The sequence below is a fragment of the Falco punctatus genome (assembly GCF_963210335.1).
Source record: "Falco punctatus genome assembly, chromosome: 2".
In the NCBI taxonomy this organism is placed as follows: Eukaryota; Metazoa; Chordata; class Aves; order Falconiformes; family Falconidae; genus Falco; species Falco punctatus.
This window is the reverse complement of record NC_137581.1, coordinates 64,314,432-64,330,382: the sequence shown is the minus strand read 5'-3', so window position 1 is coordinate 64,330,382 and position 15,951 is coordinate 64,314,432. Positions and strand designations below refer to the sequence as shown.

Here is a 15,951-nt window from a genome sequence, read left to right as displayed (position 1 = left end):
AAAGAATCCTAGAATGTTTTTCTTTCCTCAGTAGTTGTTCAATCTGTAAGAATTGTTTTCTTATTTACTCATCTTTACATTTTCATTCTATCCATTGCAATTGAACTTAGCTGTCAGGTTTTTTGCAACATGGGGAATGGAGAAATAAAATAAATAGCTCTCCTCAAGTACCAAAGCGTGGAAAACTTGCCAGAATTAGCACAAAAACAGACTACGATCAGCCTAATATTAAATGAACACTCACTGTATCTCTCCTCTGCCTGTTAAACAACTAATTGATGTGCTACTGATGAATAAAAGGGCTGGTATTTCTGTCGCAAACTCACTTCAGCACTGCAGTTTACTGAGAGCCCCAAGCTGCTGAGCTCATTACAGATCCCTTCGCTGAACTAGCTTTACAGGCAATTCTGTGAAGGGGCAGCATCAGAGCTAGCCCACTGATTGGGACTCCATTGGCTCAGCGGGGCTCCAAGAGTTCAGGGGAGAGAGCACAGCACTGAGCTAAAAATACGTCTTTGCCTCTGTAGCGCCAGGAAGATTGCCTGGCTGTGCTAATTGGGAGGGACCTAGAGATCTGGGTGGTATTTTAGGCTAATCTCAAGGTGGGACCTCTGCAGCATGTATGTGGCTCTGAATATAATCTCCCTCGGCACTGTCATTTATACCATTGCAGGCATTTACAATCAGAACCATCCCTGATTGACTCGTGGCTGTCGCTACACCCTAGACTCATCTTGCAGGAGTGAGGGGGGATGAGGGAAGGTGAAATGGCTCTGCACTGAACTGACTTATGAAACCATGTCACAATTTTAATGCGGCATTGAAGTCATAAAATGGGAGAAATCACCCTGGCGGGACCAGGGCTTAGGGGGACAGCACAGATACGGAGTCCTCCCGCAGACACTGGCTGCAGAGTTGCAAAACAGAGAGGGTTTTCTCAAACCCCCTCTTGTCAGGATTTATTTTTCAGTCCTGCCTTCTTTCTCCCTGTAGTCTCATTCTTAATTCTCTGAACAAACAATGTAGCCCTGATCTCTGCCGTTCCCTAGCTTACCTCTATTTAGAGCACAAAACCCCCGTGTTCAAGAACCGGGGTGGTCAGAGGATGCTGTTTCTGCTCATCCCACTGGGACTTGGTAAGGCAGAAGGAAACAGAGGAGAGAGAAAAACAGGAGTGCAGGAAAACAGACTGAAAGCATGAACAAAACCAACAGAAGCAGAAGTAAAAACCCTGACAGAAAAGGCTAGAAGAAAAACTCGATCATGGAATACTAAGCAACTGAGTACTTTTGCTTAAACAACACGTTGAACTGTTTGCCTGTTTGTTTGTTTGAACGGCTACACAGTTTTACAGGGGTATCTCTTGCTTTACTGGTAGGACATATTTCAGCAAAACAGAGAAAAGTGAAATATTTCACTCCTCCAAATCTAACAGGAATTTTTTATTAGAGCAACTTCATAAAATACCGGCATGGTTGGGTAAGAAATGCCAAATGCTTATTGCATGAAAAATCTGTGTCATAGACCAGTCTACCAAATGTCAACTACTGGCTAAAATATCTAAAATAAATTTTATAAGCCTCTTCACATGATATAGCCACATTTTCATGAAGCAGTTGCGCTGAAGATCTTACAGCAGGTATGAATTATAACAACATAATTTTCCAAATAAAATGCAATTACGATGAAGTTTAATATATTACTTTTGCCCCCAAAGAAAGTGCTTTAAAAACTTTCTGGGATTGTTGCTTTGCACACCATCACTCCTCCGACGGTGTTTCTGCAGTGACCTTAACACTGGGCACAAATATTGGGCAGCTTTCCAAGAGCAAGATGAAGAACAGTGCCCTCAAAAACAACATGGAAAATTTTAAGGTGTTGAACCACATCTACAGATAAATAAAATGAGGAGTTTTCTAGGTTGTGAAACAGCATTTCTTGTTAGGCTCCTACACCTCTATTTAGAAATCCAAATGAAGAGACTGACATTTGTAAGTGCTGAAGGCACAAATACATTTTATTTTCCCATTAAGGCCCTGTCCCTAAAGCTCAAACCCTGAAATACCAGCTGATTATATCACCTGTTCTTACAGCTGTTGCTATTTATTTCTAATGCCTTTATGACTAATATAATTCTAATAAGAACTTAACACAAGCCACTCCTCCAGGTTTTAAATAGTCTTAATTCTACATAGCTTCTTGAGGACACCTTGCTATTCACCTAGATGATGTTGGAAAGGTTTCACAGGAGAGCAAGTGGCATGGTTAAAAGACTGGAAAGCATTATTGACAGTGTATATATACAAATACATGTATATATATCTAGATAAAACATACCAAAGCCTGGGTTAAGGGGTAACTTGATCACATAAGTATCTATATGGGGGCAGAAGGATGGCTGTAGAGGGCTCTTCAGCATACAAAGGAATACATGTTACACCACACCTGGAAGTTCAAGCTAGACAAATTTTGACTTTAAAAAAAGGCCTAAACGGTTAACGGTGATGGCAACTAACCACTGAAATTATCTACCGAAGGCTGTGGTAGATTTTTCATCCTGAAAATTCTCCAAATGAAACATGTTTCTAAAGTATACTCCTGTTTAACCACAGGCTTTTGATTTGAAAGAGGAATTAATTCAGGAAAGATCAGAGGTATTCATAGACCTAACACCTGTAGTACTTGCTACATCAATAAAATGTAATACATAACACAGCAGCGGGCCAACCGTTCCATTTTACTGCTCAGCTAATTCTATCCTGAGAGTCGCTGGCAATACTTCATCCAAGGCTTTGCACAGAACCATCACTGATGCAGAACAACAGAAGGGAATTGCAGGTACGTCCTGGTTTTAGATGTACAGTAGTCAATAGGAAAGAGTACAGTTGACTTCAGTGGGATTTGGTCCAGGGTCTTATTTAGGATTTGAGAAAACAGAAACAGTTTTGTTTTCTGGCCTTATGTGTAAGTGGATAAAGGCTTAGAATATTTATAAAGGCTTAGGATCCTTCTAGTTACCATGGGGTTTATTGTGTCAGGCAGGTAAATTTTCTGTGATCTGCCAGGTATAAAGTTGGGAATAAATTTATCTTGGGGATTTCAGCAGAAGAGATTCACACCTATCATCAAAACTAGAAGTTCTTTTGTCTTTAGGAAACTATTTCTGGATTAAGTGTGCAAAGTGAGTCCTAGAATTTACTCTAAATTGTTAAAAACAATGCTGGGTATGGAAATCTTGTCATCATTCTTTGCCAAATGAGGTATTGAATGTATTTCTGCTTCCATTTCTACTTCCTTGGTCACATAGATGATCTACCAACTTCAAAATTTTGAATATTTTATACCTCTGAATTTTGTTCTGAACTCTGAGTTATTAATAATTAGTAATCATAGACTCAAATTTCTATGCTCAATAAAAACATATAATCAATATGTAAAAGAAAGGAAAGGAGTAAAACCCCCACATTTAAAAGCAAGATCTCATAAGTTCTTTGATTCCACTGACTGTAAACTCTCCTTTTACTGACAAACTCAGAATTTTTTAGATTTCACAGTGTCAGCTTTTCCTAGCACAGGGAGACAAGCTGCATTCATGCAGCGGATGACCTGATAAATTCTCTTTAAACTTGAAGTCATGCTAAAGTGAGATCTGGACAAAAAATTTGAAAGATGCCTAGCGTATAGTGGTAGAAAATAGCATCTTGAATGTATTAGCATGTCCAAAGATCACTTTTTAAAGCCAGTTCATTGTCTGCTTATGGGCTTCTGGTGGAATCTAGACACAAGAAGCATCTTTTATTAATGTTTTCTGGAACAATAAAAAATATAAAGCCCCGTATCTGTTTTGCCATTGGGTCCTGCATTTTTCACCCACCTGAAACTCCTGCAGTGTATGGAATGCCCAAGAGAGATGGGAAGGAGCCATAAATATTAAGTGATTGTATAATGGTGAGCACGCTGCAGTTCATCTGCACTGGTGAAGGCAAGACCTGCACATTAAGTTCCCCCTCCTGTGAGTTATGGGTCATTTGCTCATTAGTGAAGTGACTAATCCAGTAGTGAAGAGGATGTCTAGTGAAAATAAATTGCATTATACTACTGACTGCTGTGATGGATTCTTTATATGCTCTTTGTGTTATCATTCAGAGGACCCCTTTTACCCAACCCTTGGTGTTGCAGCTATGTTATATGGAATTTTATCAGAGCAAACAGGAGTCTTCGTAAGGCAAGAAACAATAGAACAAGCAGGAAATAAATAATAACTAGATAACCAGGAAACAGCACTAACACAATAGATGTTCAGTCATTAGTTTGAACTGTCACATTTGTCCTGAAATGATCAGAACAACCGCAGTGAAGCTGCAACAGCGAAGTTTACAATAAATCCACCCTTATGCATTTTGAAGGCCACTTCAGAGGAGTTAGACGAATAAATAGGGAAATCAGAGCTAAACTTGACGTTGAAAGTAGGTGAGCTGGAAAATGTTTTCAAGCATTTAAATTCCTTAAAATTTTCAAAGCACTTACCACTGAAAAGAAAGACTGCTTCACCTACCTACCATTTATAATGACCTAACACTAATATGATAATCTAGATGGGATCCTTAATTATGATGAGGTTTGTTTCCCCACATATTGTCTTCCCAGACACACTTTAATGAGGCAAGTCTGTTCTGCCATTTCAGTTCACACAAGTGACATGAGGTAGTTTCAACACACAGAAATATCGTTCTGCCACTGTCTGATCACTGCTAAAATTGTACTGGTTATAGATGATTTAACCAAACTACATTGATTCTGGATATTTAAATTAATAATATTTATGCAACATTGTAAACCCTGAAAACTAAGGTAATTTATGACAAGTTTTTGTTTCAACTTGTTCAGTGCATACGGGACGAAGAAAAGCAATGGGTAGATTCAAGTTTGCTTTGTTACCTTCTAATGCTTACCAACACATAAAGATTTTGCATTACACTTGTAGCGTTCTGACTGTTTCTTGTGCTTTGATTTCTCTTTTATACCTCTTTTGTTGGAGATGTTTAAAAGCAATTTTACCGGTTTGTGAGTAAAACAACCTCTAACAGTAAGTGGCAAAGTTCTGCTTGCTTTGCTTTGCAGCTCTCAGAGTTAAAGTTAAGCTTAATTGGAGCTAATCTGAGTCATCACCAAAAAAACCTTCTTTTTTTTTCCCCTATACACGCCATACAAAGCAGAGAGAGATTTGAGTTTTTAATTGTGGTTGTTTATGACCCTCTTTGGTAAGACTTGCTGAATTTCTAATTATGTGCTTAACAACTGGAACAGGCTCCATGTATTACTGCATTAAGTCTCCCCTGATCGCTTTCTTCCAAGTTACATAGCAGCCTCGATCAGCGAAGGTGTGGGATTGCTTTCCTGACATTTATTGAATAACCATTATTTAAATTATTTTGCTTGTTTCAATGAATTTGTCATACATTGTATTTTACAATAGATTCTCTTTTCACTTGTTATTTACATAAAAATTGCAATGCTCTGTTGCCAGAAATAAGGCAATGAACACGTGTGTAAAAGTAAAGTGCGATTCACCCAAAAACCAAAGATAAGCAGAAATATGCTGGAAAGTACAAATTTTTATTTTGCTACCAAATTGTATTTCTAAGAAATATTTAAAATTAAAAGCATTGTCATAAAAAATAACCCTGAGCATCTCTGTTCAAGCATTTCTAATTCATTCCAAATTAATCTGATTTCACAGGAGAAAAAAGATGTAGTAAAAACAGCATTTCTCAGCCTAGTGGCATGAGGCATAGTGGTGTAAAAGGCCTTGATCCACAGCCCACATGAAGTCATTACATTGACATCACTTAGCCTTGGGTCAGGGCTTGAGTGAAGGACATACTGAATTTTAAGGAGATGTGAGACCAGAACCTGGCTCAATATACAGATACAGTACCAATTGCACTGGAATGTTTTTACCTATTTTAGCAGGATCAGAAAACAGTTTTACTACTCTGCATCTGTATCTGTAAAACAACAAGTTGCATTTCTGAAGAAATCTGAGTAGCTGACAATTTAGTCCCAAGAACAGATATTCATCAAAGCTATCATTCAAATTAGAAAAAAAAAGCAACAACAAAACACTAACCCAAACAGGTTTTTTAAATAGTATTTTTATAGTTTGGAAATGGCAGAGAATTCTACTCTGAAAAATGAAACAGGAAAAAACATTGCTATATATGCAAATGAAATTAAAATACCTGAAGATTTGCTTTTCCATGGTGTAGTCATTACACAATAACCAACAGTAATTTAAGTTTCATCATTATCATGCATTTGTAGGGTTTCTTCAAAAGTTAAGTTGATAGTTAATTTAACATTGCTGACTTAGATCACAATACAGTAATTAGACAAAATTAAAGTAAAAATTGAAAGAAAATGGATCGAGTAATAAAATGCATGGTGTAGTACTTTTTCCATGGGCAACTCCACTGATAATCTTACAGTACATGAATTATCAGGGAAGAAAAATGCTTTGATTATACAACTCTGTTACAAAACTAACTTCAAATTAAGGTGGCAATGCAATAGGTGCTTGCTTTCACTAAAAATACAAAATGTGTTTTTTACATCTACTCTGCAAATGTGTTTTTATATCTATTTTTATTGTAGCAGTGAAAATAGCAAAGGTTTCAAGGACTGCAGGGTGGCTTGCAGTTCTCTAGTGTTTTGGAGGAATGTGGTTTGTGATGTGTTACTTGCTTAAAATACACATCTTGCAGTAAAATAATGATTTGAAATACCTATTTCAAATCCTGGGTGAACACAAACATTACAAAGTAATTTTGTTCCTTATCTGAGCACAAGGTGGAATTAAACACAGGAGGAGGAAAAGAAGAAACTGTATTTCAGCAGAAGGGGTGTTCTTGTCCCTTCCTGGCGTCGCTGCTCTCCTGGAATTTTTAATTTCATAACTGGGGGGGATTGATCATTTTTCATGAGGGTGAATTGCTCAGCTACCCCTTCTGCATAATTTTAAATGGAAACTGGAAGAATAAGAAAAATAAGACAAAACAAAACCTAAACGCTGTATGCTCCATTTGCTGAATATATGGTTTTCTTCCCCCAGTGTGTGCATGTGCCAGATGGTACTACACCGGGTTGGATGATAATAAACATGAAAAATACAGTCAGTGCATGAGCAGAGATAACTGTGGCTCAAAGTACCAGGGCTGGGGCTGGTAGGGGGAAGCGGCAGAAGTTCCAGCTGTGAGGGAAAAGCAAAGTTCAGGTCCACAAGGGAGGAGCTGCTCTTGTTTCCAATTAGCTGCCATTGGCAGGAGGGTGTGGGGCCACTGGGAAAGGAGGTTGTCCCTGGTTGTCCCAGCATCCTGTCCAAGGGGCAGATTTGGGGTCATTTCCCTCCCAACAGTGCCAAGCCCATTAACCTGGTGTGATGGGGACTTGTTTGGTGCTGTGGAGAGACAGTGGGCCTGAGTGCAGAGTTACTAACCCACCCTTGGGCTCGCATCCTTGGCAGGCTGCCGAGCAACAGTGAGGTCCAGCTGGCAACATGGGCTGGAAAGAGGGCTGCTAGGGGACGGGGACATGTCTGGGTCAAGGGCAGTGGGATGACCTTGTGGGCCCCTGTCTGTCAATGTCATGGCCCCTGAGGACACCATCCATCCCACCATCTCGTGAGATCTGGTGTGTCTACAGAGAGTCCCTCCCCTCTGTGTAGCCCCATGGCAACATCTCCATGGGAGACGTGAGGAGCAGCTGCTCCTCTTTGAGAGCTGCTGCATCCTTCTCCTTCACAACATCTTTCTGGAAGTACTTCAGCAGAGATCCAGGTGGAGATGCACCCACTTACAGCAACAGGGCATTTGGCCCCCGGTCACATGCATTGCTGTTGTCCCCTGTGTAGGGACTGGCTGCACAACATTGCTCTTCCTCTGGGTTTCTGCATTCAAGATAGCAAGTGAGGTGCCCAGAGGGTACCTGAAGCATGCCCAAGACCTCCTAGGACATAGATTTTGGAGGATGCGTTTGCCTAGTAGGTAAAGTTTTAAAGTGGCAGACTGATAGGGGAAAGAGTCTTGGGGACGTCTGCTAATAAATACCTGGCAGGGAGGGGTGCCTGCAGTGCATACCACCTCTGTTGAAACATCTGTATGAAGCAGGTAGCATTCTGAGTTCCTGTTACTCATTTGACCAAGAGGCTGATGTAGTTGGAAACTGGTTTTCTTTTAACCTAGCACTTGTCCTTGGAAAACTCTCTTTGGCGAGGGGAAAGAAACGTCCAGCCAGAAGATGAAACACCACCTATGTTAGTAATGTATTTGACCCATTCACTTCAACCTCTATTTGCTTTTGTTTGTTACTCTCATCTTTCCCCTCTTTACCAACATACTGCATTCTGAAAGGGGCTAACTTAAATTTAGGAAGTTAATCAAATCACCGTCAGCAATTCTTTCATTTCGAATGACTCCATCCTTTGCTTCCTTAGTAATTTAAGTGACATTAGTACACAATGCATTAAAAAGGAAAGGGCCAGTTTAAGAAGTGGGAAAGAAGCACTGAATCATTCTTGGTTCTGCAAAGAATGTAATTAAGAGTTTCTTAACTCAGCTCTCTTAGTCCGATGAAACTTTCTTCTCTGTTCCTGCATGAACATTAAACACGGTCCACATTCCAGGGTGGCCACTAAAATGTGTGACTGCTCCATCTATGAACTAGGCAGCATCTGAGTCTGGCTATGGCATTATCCATCTCTGTAGGCCCGCTGTAGTAAGGCTGTTGTTGGAGAATAAGCTTTGGATTCACTAATTCCTGTGAAATAAGAGATGGGGAGGAGGGAAAGGTAACCCCCAACATTTTAAGATACCGGTGGCACAGACCTTTGCTCCTTGAGTGCAGGCTCCTGACATGAGGGTGGAAGAGAGGGGGAGTTTCCTCTGCTCACCACATGGTGATCACAAATGTCACCTACAGACAAAAGAAAATGAAAAGGAATGATAAGTGAAACATGGGAAATTATTTAGTCCCTTGAAAATGCACATTAATCATCCAACAGCCCGCAGTTTTACTGCAGTGAGAGTTAGTTTCTCATGACGGGGGCTAACTTTGGGACCAACGCTGGGAAGCAGAGCCGGAGCAGGGCTGGCAGCAGCATTCAGAAGCAGCAACTGCATGAGTGTATTAAGAAACCGAGTATTCAGAAAAAACTTTTAACAGACCCATAAATATCCAGCTTAGCTGCCGGTTTAATCACTCGCGGAGACACTCCTAAAGCTCCACATATCTGAAGTTTTGGAAGCGACCGTGAATAAATACTTCACTGCCTGCTCACAGAGACGTTTCCCCTGTTGTTAGCTCATTAGAGTGCCTGAAAGAGACCCGACAGAAAATAAGTTAAATGCAACTTAAATCATCATCCGATTCGACTCTAAAAGCAACAAGAAAGGCGAGGCGTTCACCAAAAGGTTGCAAAAGGCATTTAGCCTCAGCTTCACCGCAGTTATGAAGAGCACAGGGAAAGGGACTGAGGGATGTGAGCGGGCAGTGTGGCCAGGATCCCAGTTCCCAGTTGTTTTGGGGTTGGTTTTTTTCCCTTTTTTTTTCCCTTTTTTTTTCTTGGGGGGGGCACACGACTTCGAAAGATGTCACGGCAAAGTGAAATCTTTGTGGAGGGCTGCTCATGCATTCAGACTGTAGAGTTTTCAAAATGTGATGTTTTGCAATGATGACATTAGAGTAGCAACCAAGGGTCCGAGACAGCAACGCCTGCTGCAGCTGGGCTTCGCTTTGAAATGCCCAAGACAATGGGGGCCACTGTTCTCCATCGCTTCGGCTTTCCATTCCATTTGCATAGTCTGTTCTGCCTGATTGACCAGCTTGGGCTGTCCAAGGGACCAGCATTGTTCACAGATCACTTCAAGATGGCACAGATGACAAGATTCAGGTGAGAGATGAAGTGGGATGATTCTCAAATGCCATAAGAAAAAGCTACCCTGGGAACTTTTAGCGCAAGAGAAACAGTTCAAGAATTGAAGCAGTTAAAGGAAATTTTTTTCTTTCATTTTTTTTAAGAAACCGATCGATTTGGAAATAACGCTGCCTTGACACACAAACTAGTAACAGGAGGTTTGTGTGTTTCGTTGCGGTATTTTGTTTGGTTTGGGTTTGGGTGTATTATGGATTTTGGGTTTAGGGTGGGTTTGGGGGGAGGGGGTTGAGGGTGGGGGTGGTGTCCAACGCAGACCTCACCTTCCCCTGACTAAGATGGGAGCCGTGACATTGGAAACCCTTGTGAATCGAAGTCCGCTTACTAAAAATCATAAGACGACAATAAATAAAGCTCATCTCAGAGGCGAGTTTTCAAATTCCTTGGTGCCTGCTCCGTAACTAAGTACCAGGATTAATTAGTTAGTGTTCATAAAGCGCTTTCGACGTGGAAAACCCTCCTAGAAATGCAAAGCGCAAGGAGAACCGTTAGCCCGCACGCACCGGGCGGGACTGCGGGGCTTTCCAGCCTGGCGCCGGGCTGGCAGCGGCGGGAGCGAGGGGACACTGGGGCACCCCTCGTTTTCCCCAGAGAAGTCGCAGCCTCTCTGCCGGCCCAGATTCCCGACTGAAATGGCATGGGTTGGGCTTTTTTTTTTTCTTTTCTTTTTTTTTTCTTCCCCCCCAGCCAGGTGCTCCCAGTAAACACACACACGGCAGCGCCCCTAAAATGAGTTTCATTTGACACCGATGTTTTGACTTCATCTCAAAAAGACAAAATCTTTGTCATACAAGTATGTTTTCCCTGGAGGGGTTTCCAGCACAATTTGCTGTAATTTCTTTACACCTAACGGAACTGATGGGATCTGAGCAGTAAAACATATTCCCACAGTAGTTTCTCTCTCTCGCACTCTCTGTTACCCTCCTGGGGTTCAGATCACTCTCTAGTATAAATATTGCCAATAATTGTGCTAATATGGTGATTCTCGGAAGGGAGCAGAACTCTTTCCTCCTCGTACAGCAGACCTTAAAGCCACGCGACTTCTGCTTAATCTCCCGGTGTATTCTCTCCTAGCTGCTCGTCTTCCCCTGCAGCGACTAATACACTTAATTACACGATTTACAAGAATTGCCGGCGAGGTCCCAGGGGCTGCTGGAGCCCGAGCCCCGCCCGTCGAGCGGGGCGGGGGGCGCGCGCCTGCCGCTGCGGCGCGGGAGCCCCGAAGGGCAGGGGCGCCCCGCAGGACTGGGCTCCCCAAGATCACCCCAAAGTTCAGGCCCTTCTCCTCTGTTTCACACAGGCGCACACACACGCGCGCCTTTCGCCTTGTGCTCAGCTCCCAGGTTGGTTTGGGGGTTCGCCCCCGCCCCCCCGCCCGGAGAAGGGGGTTAAAAGCCGCCGAGGAAACTTAAGTGGCTCTGGAGTTTGTTTAATTTCCCTCCCGTGTTTACTGATAATTCGAGAGACGCTTATCTCGGGGAATATAACGATTAATACAACCGCAGGTTTCCAGATAAGTGATTGTGATGGAGATTGTTGGCGAGAAAATAGACAATTATCCGCTGTTAGCTTTACATAAAGATCGCATTAACTTGAATTAGTTATCAGACAAAAGAACATCAGAAAGCTGCACCTTTCTGCCAAGGCAACCGCTTGCAGGCGGTGTGCTCCGCACAAGCAAACGCACCGCTGCCTCCCCAGCATCTCGCAAGCAATGAAAGGGGAGGCGGGGAACGAGGGGGGGGGGGAGAGCGGGGGGGCGGGGGGGGGTTCACGGCATCGACACGCCACGCTCATGCGGAGGCACGGCCGCGGGGAGGGCGAGCCCCGGGGCCGGAGATCGCTTTAATATCAGCTGCCCGGCCGGGCCGCTTTCATTTCCATAGGGCGAAATTAACACGGACGTGGGGCAGGCGCTGGGGCGGGAGGCAGCGCGCCCCGGGGAGAAGCAGCATGGCTGATCGCCAAGGAAACCTCGCTGAAAGGGAAAGGGGGGGGGCATGTGGCTATTAAAACGCCGACACAATAATATTAAAAAAAAAAAAAAACCCACACACCAAAAAAAAACAATAAAAAAAACCCCACAAAAATAAACCCGCAATGATAACTTGGAGGCAGCTCGACATTTGCATATGAAACCCGCGGCGAGGTTCGCGGCATTATGTGCTCGGCGGTCCGGGGTCCCCCCCAAGACTGAAAAGCCTTTTGATTATTTCTCCTCTCCCTAGGAAAAGCTGATTCCTCCGTAATTGATAGCGGGGAAGGGCCGTAATTAATTTCGCAGCGAAGTGCGGCTTCTTCACCCGGCTGGAGGGGAAGGGCTAGGAGAGAGGGAAGGAGGCGAGGAAGCGGAGGCCAGAGGAACTCCCCCCGGGACCCCCCAATTAAAGGAAATCACGCCTCACCCTCCGCGGCACGGAGACACCCCTCCTTCCTCGCCACCCCCTCGCTCCCTGGGGAGGCAGGAAGGGCAGGGACCGTGGGCTGCTTTCACGAAGTCGGAAAGCATTCACCAGGCGTTTGTGTCGCGGGAGGTTTCTGTGGGAATCGGGTGGCTCGAGTAATGGGGGGGCGGGGGGGGCGGGGGGGGGCGGGGGGCGGGTGCGCTCTCGCCTGGTTTCTCTCTGGAATTAAAGGCAGTCTTCAAAACAGGGTGTTTGTGAGGTAACTTCAGGCGGGAGGAAATCTGCCATCTCGGATCAGCGCGGTTTCTGTGCTGGGTTTCCAGGCAGATCCTTAAGCACCGTGTCTATATGGGGAAGGGAAGAGGGTCGCGGGGGGTGGGGGTGGGGGGCGCTTTTCGTGTCTGATGGAGCAACAGGAGAAAACGCGGCCAGGTACTTTAGGCGTCGGGCTGAAGCTTGGCAGGTGCTGGGGTAGAAGTCAGCTCGGGGGAGCAGGGACATCTCCGGTCCGTGCATGAGGCAGCTGCCAAGGAGCCGGGAGGGGGTGCCAGGTGAGGTGGCGCTGCTCCCACCCGGGACGGAGAGCCCCGGGAGATGTCCCCAGCCCCGGGACGTGCCGCTGCTGCCGCTGGGTCCCCGCTGAATGGAGCGGATAATGATTCCCTGTTCCCAAGGCAGGCTTGCTGCTGCCTGGTGAGCCTTGGATTTGTGTGGTCCAAGCCTTTCCCAGCTTGTCCCATTCTGTCACCGGGATAAGGGGCTCCCTCGGCTCGTTTGCACCTGCGTCGCTTTTGGCTCCTTCAGGAATGCGCTGAAGCTTGTAATCAGCTTTGTGAAGCCATTGAGTGCACGGCTGAGTGAAACTTCCAAAGCTCGCAGAAAACTGGCCCGCTGAATAGGAGTCAGCATGGGGCTTCTCTCCAAGCCCCTGGCCTGCCAAATTCCAGCAGAGCCCCTCACAATCAGTCCACACAAGCTTTACTGCTCTCCCCGCACTGAGAGAAGCGAGAAAAGAAAAGCTAAAATACCAGTCACCGAGGTTAGCGGTTTGTTCCCAGATTAATGGCAAACGCCTCTCCCCCTGCTGCAGCTAACCGATTCACTCGGGAGATGTGTGTGTACATATATGTGTATACATTATATATATACGTGTATGCATTATATATAAAATATATGTGTATATCCATTTAGATATACGTGGATGTGAATATGTATGCATGCCTACGTGTATAACAAAAGAAGGAAGAAGGAAATACAGGAGTGTTATTAATTTTTTACTTTAATGGGACAGCAAAGGCTATTGTGGCAGCAAACAAGTAGTGGGGCTGTCTTGCTATCCAGGGTCACGCTTATATCATCTCAGTCTTTACTGAGTTACGGGTTTTTTAACATGTAACGCTATGGTTTTAAAGCTCTGGATGAAGGTGACTCTCTGCAGTCTGGTTTTCCATCCGGAGGTGATTGGGTGCCAAGCAAAACTCCGTGGGAGAGTAAGAAAAAAGTAATGGGCAGGTCAAAAAAAAATCAGCAACCTCCCCACCACCACTACCAATAAACCCACTTTATGGTAAGATAACTCAGAGGGCCCAGGCATGAAGTTTTCACAGGGCACCTCGTGCTCTGTGGTACTCGCAGGATGCATTTGCCATACCCGAGGGTTGCAGCCATCCAGCTCCCCCCGAGCTGGGGACTGCAGGACAGTGGGGATGCTCCGCTGCCTCCTGGATCGCTTCCACCCCGGGAAAAGCACGCAGGGAGGTCCCACTCGAGGCAATCCCCTTATTTTGAGCATCCTTAACATTTGCGACATGTACTGCTTTGCTGCTGCGTTAAAACTTCCCCAGCATCTGATTGCAGAGGCGGGAGTGACGCTAAGCAACCGCGGAATACGTAGCGCGATTTCATCACACTTTTCATCCGGCTTCTGTATGGGGTTGAAGATTCACATTTATTAGGGGGAACAATTACTCGAGTTATACAAACACCTTGCTTTCTAAAGCAGTCCTTTCACGGTAATAAATGGTGTAAAATATCCTTAAGTCTGCTAAAATCGTAAGACAAGTGCACTGTGGCATCAAACCTGTGAGCACAGATCATTTGAGCAAGGCTTTATCTTCAAATCTTGGGACATATTATTCCATTTATGTCCTTCTTCTACAGGTAGAATGAAAACAGCATTATCACAACATTAATGGTTTTTTCAAGTCCTTCTCTTGGGCTAGTATAAGGGAGGAAATGGAGACTTCCAGCATTTCCAGAGATGATGTGTCCTGAAGGGTTTTGCCATGCCTCTTAACCACGTCATGGAAATAATGTTTTCTTGACATCCACATTGAAATAACCGCGGCAGAACGGACAAAACTAACTCCACTGAGCTGGCAGATGTTTCTTGTAAGTTCAGCAGGATTTTGTCTCACTTTGCTGTCATGCTTTCGGCGTCTTCTCAATTACCGCATTTTCAGGAATGTCCCAGAAATCGATGGCGGCAGTAGGTGTTGCTGTCTGACGAGTTTGTGAGGGCTCATTGGCAAGAGTTGATTGCACAGCAGATGATCACGTAAGATAATTTAGCAGCATCAGTGCACCGTATTCTTACCCCCAAGTCCCTCTAAATGATAACGTAACACCCAATGTAAAGAGTTAGGGCTCAAAAGCATAGAGGGCGAGGTCTGATGTTGAAGTCTTGACACTTCAAACCGTGGCGGCACAAAAACTTCGACATATGGCCACAAATGGTTGAAAGCCACATCTCTTTCTGTCTGTAAAGTTTCTTTTCTTTTTGGAAGTTTGATGTGCTATTTTCGACTGTGTTGCTTCTTCCAACCATTCTCAGTGACAAGTCATGAGGATATGCAGTAATTCAGAAATTAGTGAAATTTTATTCTTGGTGGGGGCGTTGGATTAAGAGGCTGGGAGAGTGTGAAACAAGTCAACGTGTAATTGTATGATAAGGCTCTCACGAGGAATTTATTGGCCAAGTTGCTATTTCTATTCCTTCCTAATCTCGTTTAGCACATTCATTCTCTGCAATCTGTCTCCATAATCTTCTGTGACAGAATGGCAGCCAATAGAAGCATGCATGTTTGGAGAGAAGAGAAAATATGCAGAGGCGTGATAAACTGATGCTAATTATCCATATTTAGGACACCGAGTGCAGAAGATCAAGGTTTACAAATAACAAACCAGAGCCAATGATGATGGCTTCCTAGCGTGGAATATATTGGAGGGGACAAGATAAGGGTTTCACATGCAGAAGAGATTTATTGGTCAAAGGGTTCACCTTCCACTTTTCCACTTTCATATAGCAGTAAATTATTTGGGCTAAATTCACCAGAACATTACTCTTTTATTTGGCAATGTGCCATGACTTGCTCTTTCTTTGTGTCCTTTCAATGCAAATCCTTGTAGTGTAACATCAGTTGATAAGAAACAAATAATTGAAGTAATAGGTAATTCCCTTTAAATTGTGCATATAGAACAGTAAGGTAATAATCTAGTGTAGAATGAGACCGGAGTATAGAGCAGATAGCTGAAAGTGAAACAGCATCCATCTCGGCT

At 44.0% G+C, this 15,951-nt stretch overlaps 1 protein-coding gene across 1 annotated transcript in view; it reads right to left on the bottom strand.

The window, feature by feature from the left end:
- LOC308059118 (uncharacterized protein) overlaps positions 1–15,951 on the bottom strand; it is a 473,234-nt gene that overhangs the window by 29,617 nt on the left and 427,666 nt on the right. The window contains exon 5 of the mRNA XM_080376044.1: positions 8,883–8,970. Within this exon, the coding sequence (XP_080232170.1) occupies positions 8,883–8,970 (88 nt within the window). The remainder of the gene's footprint in view (positions 1–8,882; positions 8,971–15,951) is intronic.